The sequence below is a fragment of the Botryllus schlosseri genome, chromosome 13, assembly GCF_051294905.1.
Source record: "Botryllus schlosseri isolate E-star chromosome 13, Bs_hap1, whole genome shotgun sequence".
Lineage (NCBI taxonomy): Eukaryota > Metazoa > Chordata > Ascidiacea > Stolidobranchia > Styelidae > Botryllus > Botryllus schlosseri.
In genome coordinates this window covers 6830322-6842769 of record NC_137248.1, presented here as the reverse complement: position 1 = coordinate 6842769, position 12448 = coordinate 6830322, and the positions used below count along the sequence as shown (strand labels likewise).

General features: G+C 41.0%; 1 protein-coding gene across 1 annotated transcript; it reads left to right on the top strand.

Moving 5' to 3' along the window:
- The first annotated feature begins 318 nt into the window (after positions 1-318).
- Positions 319-5812, top strand: LOC145453898 (eukaryotic peptide chain release factor GTP-binding subunit ERF3A-like). Its single transcript, XM_080331865.1, has 6 exons — positions 319-1666; positions 2392-2625; positions 2683-2783; positions 3396-3520; positions 3630-3723; positions 4602-5812. Exons 1-6 carry the CDS (start codon positions 673-675, stop codon positions 4743-4745), a joined length of 1692 nt encoding a protein of 563 aa, XP_080187991.1. The 5' UTR covers positions 319-672; the 3' UTR covers positions 4746-5812.
- The last annotated feature ends 6636 nt before the right edge of the window (positions 5813-12448 follow it).

Here is a 12448-nt window from a genome sequence, read left to right as displayed (position 1 = left end):
GGTTACTAATCAGGTCTTTAGTCTGACCCGGCCGGGGATCGAACCCACGACCTACCGATCAAGAAGCCGGACGCTTCACCATTACGCTATCTTGGTTTTCGCAGCAAATACGTTCAATGAACTTTCACGGCTATCAATAATCACCATGGCTCTGTTACCGAGCCTGTATGGAGTCGGTGACCTGTGCTCACACCTCGCACTACCATGTTTATATTTCTATTTTTTTAAAATTATATTTCTTAATTTGGAGAATCATCGCTGCTCACATGCCAGACTGGAATCACTGGTTGTTTTCGGCAATAAGTTGCGCGTGACAGAAGGGTATCTGCCATAGAATAATTAAGGAATTAAACGGAAAGTTGCGCGTGACAATTGCCACCAATTCCACTCTGGCTCACATGTAATATTAGGCTAAACGTACTGAGATTCCAGTATGGTTACCGGTACCTAGTAATTTGGCGATGTGTCAATAAACATGTAGTTATAGGTCCTTTTGTCCATGTATGTTCATGTGAGTTTGAAATTTTTAATAAGGCAAAAATAGCAGTATTTGAGCCATGCTCAAGTCTTTTGAAATATTACAATACTATTATTCTTTGATGCAGAATATATAGTTGGTACTTACTACCTCAGTTTATTGCCATAAACAAATACTCCAACAAAATCCGCAATATGAATGGTGCAAGTGTACCCGAGTCCTGGGAAACTAACATAGATACGCTGAACATAAACGCCAAACCGTTCGTACCCAACGTACAGGCGGCCGAGTTCGTCCCCTCTTTCCTCCAGAAACCCGCATCACCCCCCCAGCCAACTGAAAAAACAGTAACTGCGATGCCGATGGAAACCCCTGAAAAGATAGAGGTTGAAAACGAAGCCACGCCCGTTAATAACACGGAAACAGAATCAGACCAACCTGATGAGGTCGGTGAAGTTGAAGAACCAAGCCAGCAGGATGATTGGGAAAAAGATTCGGAAGAAACGGCAGCGCCTGTAGTTACACAGCCTGTCAAGGAAACAAAACCACAACCGGTCCGAGCTCCTGTCAAGCAGAGTGAACCAGAGGAAGAAGACGAGAAGAAAAAAGATCATTTGAACGTAGTGTTCATCGGTCATGTAGACGCCGGGAAATCTACGATCGGCGGTCAGATAATGTATCTTACAGGGATGGTGGACAAGCGAACCCTTGAGAAGTACGAACGTGAAGCCAAAGAAAAGAACCGCGAAACATGGTACCTATCTTGGGTCGTCGATACCAACCAAGAAGAACGAGACAAGGGAAAAACGGTGGAAGTCGGCCGTGCATATTTTGAAACGGAAAACAAACATTTCACCATACTGGACGCGCCCGGGCATCGTAGCTTTGTGCCCAACATGATCGGCGGAGCTTCGCAAGCGGATGTAGCGGTGTTGGTGATTAGCGCTCGGCGGGGCGAGTTCGAAACTGGTTTTGAGCGTGGCGGGCAGACGCGGGAGCACGCGATGTTGGCGAAAACGGCCGGCGTCAAGCATTTAGTGGTTTTGATTAATAAAATGGACGATTCCACTGTGGGCTGGAGCTTGAAAAGGTACGAGGAGTGTAAGGAGAAGCTTACGCCGTTTTTGAAGAAGATTGGATTCAATCCAAAGACCGATATTCATTACATGCCTTGTTCTGGACTGACTGGTAAGCAATGTGTAATTTCAATAATTGGTTGAGGTGATCAATTGCTAAGAACTCCTATCTTCCGGAGTACTCAAGTAGGTTTTGCCTAGTTGCACTTTTCACTGATGGTTATAATTTCAGGCTACTACTTCTGCTCAAAAGTTTTCAGTTGAACTAGGCCTAGAATATGTGATTTTTTTTACTTGTACTTGAGTAAACATTTACGATGTCACTTATAATTCTACTTTGAGTACCCACCTCCTAATGGGTGCCAATTTGTTGCTGTTAGCACTAGTTAGGATATAATACAAAAACATCAAGAGCTAAAATATGTAACATTCTATTCCTATGAACACTGTTCACTGAATAGCAAGAACGGTTGAAGAGTATTTTTCTGGGACGGTCGATGTTTCGTTCACTGAAGCATGGGCGTCGAGAAATCGTATACACGGCTTTCGTTATTTTCTGTAGACCTAGTCAACTAACCGATGGTCAGGTGACAGTGCATGTCAACAATTTTGTTCTGTCATTTTCAAGGCGCTGTGGTTACCAAAGCATATCGATTTATCCGACTTATAAGATGTTGATAATAAGTAGATAGCTTATAATTATTGACACTTCATGATTGAAATTCTCGTTATATGGCGGTCTTGGTAGTTTTGGACTTGTTTTATATGATTATATTCAGACGGTATTGTTGTAGAACTTTTTTGAAGGTTTGTAACGTCGGCGCTTTGGTTTTCTAGGCGCCAACCTGATGAAGTCCGACGACCACCACAAGGGCTGGTACGAGGGTCTGCCGCTCATCCCGTATCTCGACCAACTGCCTTCTATGAAGCGGACAGGGGACGGACCGGTCAGGCTACCGATCGTGGACAAGTATAAGGACATGGGCACCATTGTGTTAGGAAAATTGGAATCGGGCTCCATATCGAAGGCGATGCATTTGATCATGCAGCCGAACAAACGCAAAGTGAAAGGTATCGCATGTTAACTGTTCTCGTTACCTTCTCGACTGCAATATGCTGTGCTTTCAGTGTTGAGCATCTGGTCGGATGATGTGGACACGGACCGTGCAATCGCAGGAGAGAATGTAAAACTAAGGCTCGATAATGTCGAAGAAGAGGAAGTGTCAAAGGTAATTGATCCAGTTTCTCTTCGTTGTGATATAATATAGATGCGAAAGTGTGTGTAGACAATGGACAGTGTGGTGTATACCAGCAAATATTGATCATTAAATGAAGCATAAGTCGACACGATATGACATGTATGTGTGAATCGGTGTATTGGTTTTTTGTACATGTCAGCCTTTGCCTTGACTGTACAGCCCAAGAAAATCCTAAGCTCGATACTCGCTTGCACTCGTCAGATTCATTTGTAATGAAACTGTGATTTTAGTTAATGGTCAGGTAGTCGGTCAGGCATTTAACAGTGCCTGCTGCTGATGCAGCAAAGTTTTACTTTTGAATGACGTTTGGTCGTTTTTGTAGGTCACTACGCAGTGCACACTATGTATTTATCTGGTCCTCAGTAATCTTTTTGGTTTCACTTTACACGGTCTGACTATCCTATCGGTTTAAAGGTGTTCGTTGTAAGTTCCTCATGTTATACTATTGATTTCGTTATGTATAATCAGTATCTCCCGCCACTTTCAGTGTATCGCTCTTACCGGGAATAACGACAAATATCGAATTCCCATCACATTTTCGCACAGGAAATAGCATTCGATTACGAGCTTGTTGAATTTCAGGGTTTTGTGCTTTGCACTGCAGACAGTCTCTGCTCGACCAGCAGCGTCTTTGACGCACAAATCGCAATCATTGAATACAAGTCGATCATTTGCGCTGGGTATTCGGCGATACTTCATATTCATACGTAAGTCTTCGTGTACTGTCTGACAGATATCCCTTTGATGTCAAATCTAATAAACCGGTGTCCTAGCTACGGATGACCGATGTTTTTGTAATTACTGCTTTCGATCCAGGTGCATAGAAGAAGTCGAAATCAAGGCTTTGATTTGTTTACTCGACCGAAAGACTGGAGAGAGAGTGAAAGGGAAACCGAAATTTGTTAAGCAGGTTTGTTTAGGGTGCTAGTTGTCGGTGCTTCCGCTACCGTTACGCTCTCCACTTTAGATGCGAAACATGTAGTAGCTTTCTGTACTGTATTGAAAAAAAATCACTTCCAAAATACTGTATTACGGTACTGTACGTATATATTCATCAAATTATATGAAGATCATATCTCACTCTATGGCTTTATGATGTTTGAACAATCAAGTACTCTGGTTATCGTTGATACGGGAGTTGAACTAAAGCAGTGGTTCTCAAACTTTTTTCGACATGCCCCCCTTGATGATAGTGAAAAATGTCGCACCCCCAGCCCCACCCTATCGCCATATGACAAAATGCAACCAGAACGCTGGCAATCCCAACGGATAGTTTGATGGATGAGAGAATTCTTAAATATGAAATTCTGACTATACACATAGTAACAAGCATGAATTGGATGCAAATGATGAATGAAATATTTTTTCAGTTAACCGCAGTTTCGCGCCCCCCTTCAGATGTTTCTTTCCCCCAGTTTAAGAACCAGTGGACTAAACTGAAACTATAATAATGAATTAGTATTATTGAATTTGGAAAGATAGGAATTAAATTCTGTGTAGGAAAGACATACAAAGAAAAATCAAGTTCGGTACATATCAAATCCGAGGTGACCCTGATAAGCATGAGAATAGAAATCGTATGTACCCCGAACTTGGCACGTTTTGCACTGTCCAATTCTCCTGTAGCATTTTCAGGAACACCGGACATTGGACTACAGAGGGCATTTCAGACCATTAAGTCTTGATTAGAAAGCTGGAATTATCTATATGTCGATCAAGCATTATTTTGTACCGCACATTTACACGTATTTCCATCTCATCGGTCCACGAAATGATTCTCTGTTTCAGGATCAAACGGTGATCGCGCGCCTGCAGACGACGGGCTCGATTTGCGTGGAGACTTTCAAGAAATTTCCGCAAATGGGCCGATTCACGCTCCGCGACGAGGGCAGGACCATCGCCATCGGCAAAGTTCTCAAGCTGATCGACTAGGGGCGAGCCCAGGGTGCGACGCACGAATTTCCGCCGCCCGACGAAGAGTCGGAGACACTTAACCGGAACGGAATCTCGGAACTCAATTGAGATCTACAATAATATTGTGCTTGATCGGGTGTATATCCGACGTATTTTCGAATGCACGGTCTGCTTTCGTTCCTATTTTTGCCTACCGTTTTAAAGGCCCTAATCCGGCATACTAGGCGATCGAGCGTTGCAATTGATATACCCTGATACATGACTTTTCTTACACTTATTTAGACTAACTCTGACGTTTATGAGCTGCTAGACCGGCGGAAAGTTGTACCGGGTTTACAGGCAGGAAAATAGTTTTTTGTGTGGCCCACTCAGTGTTACATTAACGGGTGGGATATGTTCTATATATTCTTCTCTCGATTTTACTGGGCTGTCTGGCCGGGAACCATGTTAACACCCGTCCTCCTTTGACGGGGGAGACGATCGTCCTTATTTTATTGTTGTCATACTCCTAATTTTAACATTCTTTTACCCTCTGGTCCGCAGGTTATATCTTTGTGTTGTCGCCTCTTGCGTAGGTATTTGTGCGAGATCTGAAGGACCTGTCGATATTCTAATGTAATAATATGCGGTTATTATTGAAGAATCAGTTTTGTTTAGTGCGAAGTTTTGCTGGAATGGGATGCTTGTTTTGCTTTGTTCGCTTGCAAGCGTGGCTCATGTTTACAGCCACATAGATCGTAGTTCGATCCGAGTGATGATATTGAACGCCTGCACCTTCGGTATCTGAAGAGTGTCCTTCACGATATGTATGCTTTGCTTGTCATTCTAACGTTGTCCACTGCAGTCCCGTAAGGTTGCGCAATTGTAAATATGTCCTGCCTATTTTGGTAGAAAGTGCCAATTCGTTTCTCGGTAAGGATACTACATTGATGTTTTCTCTGGTCGACTCGAATGTTTTGTGGGTGTTTAGGTTTTGTTCTGTGGTGAGTATTTATTAACAATCTATGGATTGCAGTTGCTTGTAAATGCTCTTTTTGCGGGATGCTTGCAGATTTCTCGAAATATACTTCTGAACTTCAACGGAATGTGATTGGGCGGTGATCTGTATGATCCGCCCGAGTAGAATAGGCTTACCATATTTTGGAAATCTAAAAAGAGGACACTTTTTCAGAAATTTGCAACTTGCAAAACCGGAGTAGAATTCTCAAAAACCGGTTAATTTTTCCCACTTTGTGATCGGTTGACTAAAAAAAAAGGTCATCTTTCCCGCTCAGATCTCAAAATACCGTTTTTCTCTCCACATTGCCAGGTGGATGACTAAAAAAAAAAAAAAAAAAGGTCATCTTTTCGCTCAGAGCTAAAATCACCGTTTTTCACTCCGAAATACCCGCCGGAGCTTCATTTCTGTGCTAATTTGCGGCATATCACTCGCAATTTACTCTAAATCTGACCTAAATTTTCAAAAATGAGGACAAAATCTCAAAAAAGAGGACAAAAGGGCGTCCTCCGAGGACACTTTCAAAAAAGTCAAAAAAGAGGACAAATCCTCTTAAAAGAGGACGTATGGTAAGCCTAGAGTAGAAGCATGCGCCAGCAGGGATAACTAAAACTCCTTCACACATTCTTCACACCAGGCTAAGTAAGGAATTACTACTAGGGTTACCATACGTCCTCTTCACTAAATTGAAAGTGTCCCCGGAGGACTTCTAAATGTCCTCTTTTTTGAGAATTTGTTCTAGACCAGTGGTTCTCAACCTTTTTCACCTCGCGGACCGGCAAAATTTCAAAAAATGTCTGGCGGACCGGTGAACTTTCAAAATTGAAATGAAGCCAAAATGTAAAGCATGCAACCGTTTTTTGCAATTATATGGTGCTAGAGAGTGACATTTAGAAGGTTTTGATCGTAAATAATTATCTTCATGATACTATCGAATGTGACTAGTCACATTCGATAATGATACCATCCATGTGATTTTATGGTAGTCAGTCTGCTGAGTCGATGTAAAATGCCCTTGTCCAGATAAACGTGCTACCGTCCAGAGTCGTTTACAGTCGTTCGCATCGAAGTCTGTGGGCTTACCCGACCACGCCAACTCGAATTATATTCTTCTCTTTGACAATATCGAGACAAGAAGCGTTTCGGAGTCGCACCAAGCACCTTGTCGTGCTACCTTGCTCCTTGCCCACTGCCACCAGACGCATAGACTACTCTGGCAACTACAAATACAATGCGTGACGCCAGAAAACACCTTACAGCAACTAGGCCGGCCGCAGGCTACCTGCCGAAAAAGCGTTGGTCTTGGTCTCCTCATGGCGATAAGCCAAACTTCCCTACCGTTGGGTGGATATTTCACCTGTACTTGTGAAGACATTCGTTGTACTCAGTGTATGCAAAGAGTTTGAGTAGCTTAGTCGCACCAATAGCGAAAATTTTCCATCATTCATGACTCAATCGGTTTTCTCGCCGCCAAATTTTTGGCACGCCTTTCGTAGATGTTAGCCTAATCTTCATTATTATGTGTTGGTACGTCGTGGCGCGGTAATGGCTGACCCCCAAATGCCTGTTTCTATAAATCATGCGTATTTCTCGGAGAAGGGTACCTAATAAGCAAGACATTTAGTGACACTAAATTGTGCAAAGCACGAAAAGAAATTGAAAAATGTTGGAAAAAGTTTCAAAAAAATACGCTATGATTTATGTTCATCAGGGTTGTAATGACTCTCGAGAGTCATTTTTTTTTTCAAATGAAAAATGACTCAACTCGACTCGACTCGACCTGAACTCGAGTCATTGCGTACGACTCGGACCTAGTAATATGACTCAAGACTGGGTCTACCAAGACAGGCATTTCATTGTAATTTCGAAGAAGAGTAAAGTTATCACACTGATATTATTTCGTCTATCAGTACCGGTACTTGAAAATGCTACCAGAAACTGTTGAAAATGAGAGAAATGAGGATACGGCATTATGAATGAGAAGCATTCAATATCACCGAGTAGAATTGTGAAAAGTGGGTTTCACATGACATTAACTCGAAACTGAACAGTCCACACAATGACTTGGACTCGGACTTGAGTCAAAACACGATGACTCGGACTCGGCAGTCTACTCAGTGACTTAGACTCGGACTCTACTCGGTGGTGAATTGAAAATGACTCGACTTGACTCGAGTCAAAACTATAAAAGTGAGATTGACTTGCGACTCGGAACCTTGTGACTTGGTTACAACCCTGATGTTCATTTACAAAATAATTCCGGGCTATTTTCAAGCTCAGCCCTTCTCCGATTGGGCGGTTTTGGGTGCCCCGGCTACGGTCCTGCACAAAATGAATGAATTGAAGATGAATGCTCGCGCAAACTGCGCTGTTTAGCGATGAGTCAACTCGTACTGGGTCTATACTTATGTCGCTCGGATGTCGTCAAATGACACGTCTGGAACTTTAAGTCAAATCGAACATGTTTCCAGCCGGAATGTTACCTCACAAAGTTCTGAATCAGTTTAAAACTTGATGTTTTAGTTATTTTATCAATGGAAAAGCCTTTTACATTGCATCTTGAATTTAAGATATAAAATTGTAATATACTCGGCGGACCGGCAGGAATGTCGTCGCGGACCGGCACCGGTCCGCGGACCGGCGGTTGAGAACCACTGTTCTAGACAACGTATTAATATTCGATAAAAAACTTGACCTCGATACTGGGAACGTAAGACTTTCGCAAAAAATCGGGTAAGACGGGTGTGGGTCACAGTGATGACTATAAGGCAGGCCTGGGCAAAGTGCGGTCCGTGGAGCTTTTCTGTGCGGCCCGCGAAAGGTTTGAAATTGAAAATATAAAACCTACTTTTTAATGTTGCTGCGTGGACTATAACCATAGAATGTATAAGCTGAACCAAAAATTTACCATCAAGCCTGTTCATTAACATGCCGCAAATACGCATCTTACATACGTGCCCCACATGCCTAATCCAGATTCAAAGTAAAGTCAATGTAGGAAATTATGTCATTACTAGGGCGTTTTTTTTTTGACCTAAAATAAAGAAAATTTTGACCTGAAAAATCCAAATTTTGACTTTTTTTTTACCTAAAAAAACTGAATTTTGACCTAACGTATGCAAATTAGGTGTTTTCCCACATAATGTTAAAATTGTACCACTTATCTTCATTCCTGGTTGGATCTGACTGTCCTAACGAAGTAGTTTGGCCTGGACAAGCGTTTTTGGCTTAGAAACAGGCAACTTTTTACATGAAAAAAAAAACAATTTTTTAACGAAATCTGACCCTATGAAGAATTCCAGTGGTTACAATATGTATTATGGTAGAAATAATTAAAATATTTTGTAGTACAACGAGAGATACTTTCCTACATTATTGGGTAGAAAGTGCACGTCCTTACTAAGAAGCTTGCCAAGGACGTTCAACAGCAGCAGTTGTTGGCTGACAACACTCAAGTTGTGCGTACACTGCTGGTGCTGGTGACACACCGTGTTGCTTCATTCTGACAATGTTGTCTACATCACAGTTTTTCATCATGCGCTTCTTAATATAAGAATGATGCAATGCACAAGAAGTTTCTTCAGTTAGGATATTGCGGTACGTTGACCATAACACCATGTCTACCTATTATTTGTTTTATTTGACCGCGTTTATGATTCACAATGAGCAGACGATTAGCCGTTTACAACGGTAGGCCTATAAAATAGGCTAACAGCGGTAAAATATTAAATCATAAGTTCCACGACAGTGCAAAATCTACGATACAAACAAAATGCAGACGCCAAAAATTTTTTGACTTCATGAAAAATTTTGACAAACTTTGACCTAACGCTACAATTTTGACAAAATTTTGACATGTCAAAAAAAACCGCCCTAGTCATTACAATTAAAGTCACCAAACCTTCTTTGTTGCCATTGTTACATTACGCATTACACGGTCTTTGTTTCAAATTGTTACGTGATGCGTTTCCAAATCCCTAATTCTTAAAAGAAGTCAAACAGTGCCCGTGATGATTTTTATGAGTATATCACCACCCATAAAGGATGTCAAAAAAATAAATTCGAAAGTTTAAATTCAAAGATGGTTCGGAGGACTAAATATTTGTTTAATGTTTACCACCCTTCTTTTTATGAGTTAGTGCCGAGAAAGTCACCGTGTTTAAAGAATATATTTTAAATCGGTTCTATGACAAAAACACGAAGACATACACTCGATCAAGAGACGTCGAATTTCGGAATAACTGTAAGCTTAGCTCAACAGCAAGGCCATTTCGACAAGCTGCACACGTCTGGGAAACCAGCTATCAAGACAATAAGCTTTATAGTATAGGCTTACCATATTTTGGAAATCTAAAAAGAGGACACTTTTTCAGAAATTTGAGACTTGCAAAACCGGAGGAGAATTCTCAAAAACCGGTGAATTTTTCCCACTTTGTGATCGGAGTTTGCTCTAAATCTGACCTAAATTTTCAAAAAAGAGGACAAAAGGACGTCCTCCGAGGACACTTTCAAAAAAGTCAAAAAAGAGAACAAATCCTAAGAGGACGTATGGTAACGCTATTATAGTATCCCCAGGACCGTAACTGCCGCACCCCAAACCCCCCAATTGGGAGGCGAGCTCGAATTATAGAGTATTTTTCTGGAAATTTATGCAACTTCTTTCAAATAGGCGCGATTTAGAGATCAATGGTTTTTGAATTGGCCATTTCGGCGTCAGCCATTTCCGCATCACGACTCACCAAAATATATGAAGTTTAGGCCAACACACGATAACGAGAATGCACTGTAATTGCAACTGCAAATTTACAAAATAGTTGATTATCTAATTTGTATTTTTTAAATTAGGAAAATCACGAACCAGTTTTGCTTCATGACTAGTAGAACTCACATCAACAGAATGGCCGTCTGAGATGAAATATCTTGCCGTGAAGACTCATTTTAGTTACTAAATTGCCAATAGCCAACTGATACAAATATTTTGCTTTATAGAGGTTATGTTGGGTATTGTGTGCAAATAAATAGTTGGACTAGTAAAGTCAATCACAGTGACTTCGAAATTTTCACAAAAATCCTTCTTCAACTGTGATTTAGGCCTATTTAATCATTTTTCCATAATAACTTCAAGATGAGCTTCTAGATAGAAAGGAACAAACGTGTCGTTATATTTTCATTAAAAAAATTGTTTGTCAATTTTGGGCCCCATAATTGTTGTGATCATACCCAAATGTGTCGTCGGAATCGTTACACGTTATTATTACATTCTCCACCACCTTTCTTTGTAGGGTTCTGGTTTAAATCAGGCTGATTTAAAGCATTGTGATTTAAATCAGGTTTTTTCGTTGATTTTTTATTTTAATTTTACCATTTTGATTTTATTGATTATTTTGGTTTTTCAAATTTTCGGACGTGATGCGTGAATGCGGTTTATTATCTGACAATCATGTGCATTTTATACAAACCGGAGATAGCATCTCGTCACCGGCACCGGTATAGTTCAGATATTTGGCAGACGGACGGGAAAAGAGCAAAGACCGACGGCCAATCAATATGCTAGCGTTTTGCTGTGGATACTAATTAGTTGTATGTGACATGCTGCTGCTATTTCCGAGGCACTGGTGGGATACCGCAAAAGCAGCGCAATCCGGAGTCTCTATCGAATTCGAAAGATTCCCTCATCTCTGATCCAGCTTGCTGGCAGAAATCACTCCATCGGTCAATATGAAGATGCAACTATTACGGATGGTCCAGATCTGACTCAACATGTTTCCTCGCTTCTAGAACAGATCAGTAATGATTCGGGCGACCTATCATTAACGAACAGGTTAAACGTTTTCAGCTATCATTACCACATAGGTTGCCATAGATTACCATAACGTTTTCAGATATCTGGATGATGATTCACAATCCCATATTATCAAGGTTTAAGCGTCATCCTTCATCACCTTGATTGACATGGTAGTCATTCATCCCATTTTCTTTTGTTCGTGCTGTTGTTAATATGAGTAAAAAAAAACAAAAAAATCAAAATAATCATGATTTGAATTATTTAATTGATTAAAATCGATTTTAATCAAGGGCAAAATGATTTAAACCAGAACCCTATTTCTTTGTCTAAATGGATTTTCAGCACTCGTTCATATGAAATCGAAGGCGCGGATTCTAAAGAAATGCAGTTGCAGAATTCGCTTTGAAATAATAAAAGACAACTCAATTTCTGCATATATATAGTATGATGTTATTTTCAAGAAAAGTCATTTTGTTGCTGTTTATCACTAGCCTACAGTTATCATTTGCAAAAGACAGATGGAGATTGTACGATAATTTAGCTAAATTTGACCTATAACTTCGGGGGGGGGGAAGGGGTCCTCGAAGACAAAAAGGTTGAGAACCACTGTCCTATCTGTTCATTACATCGCATTGTGTTTTATCGCATTGTACATTGTGTGCGTCTTGATCATATGAAAATATTTTTATTTATCTATTTCATGCATACAGCAGTGGGGGCTATCGCCTGTTAACGTCATGTTCTCCACGACAATGAATTGGTAACGGTCAGGATCTTTGCCTCCGTAATCCACACTCCCGCGCTTTCAACATCACTCTCTCTCATTTTGCGTGCGCCCAGAACTTTATCTTTGCTGCCGACTTTTTTGGCTCGGCTCACCACCACTCTGGGCTTTTTGAAACACTGCTATATGGCAGTGAGGTTAGCGATGAGGTGCCC

Bases quoted from the DNA above. Each gene is read 5' to 3' on its own strand.
- LOC145453898 (XM_080331865.1), top strand. From the start codon at position 673: ATGAATGGTGCAAGTGTACCCGAGTCCTGGGAAACTAACATAGATACG. The intron at 2,784-3,395 runs GTAATTGATCCA...GTTGAATTTCAG, and splicing joins AAGAAGAGGAAGTGTCAAAG to GGTTTTGTGCTTTGCACTGC. The intron at 3,521-3,629 runs GTAAGTCTTCGT...CTTTCGATCCAG, and splicing joins GCGATACTTCATATTCATAC to GTGCATAGAAGAAGTCGAAA.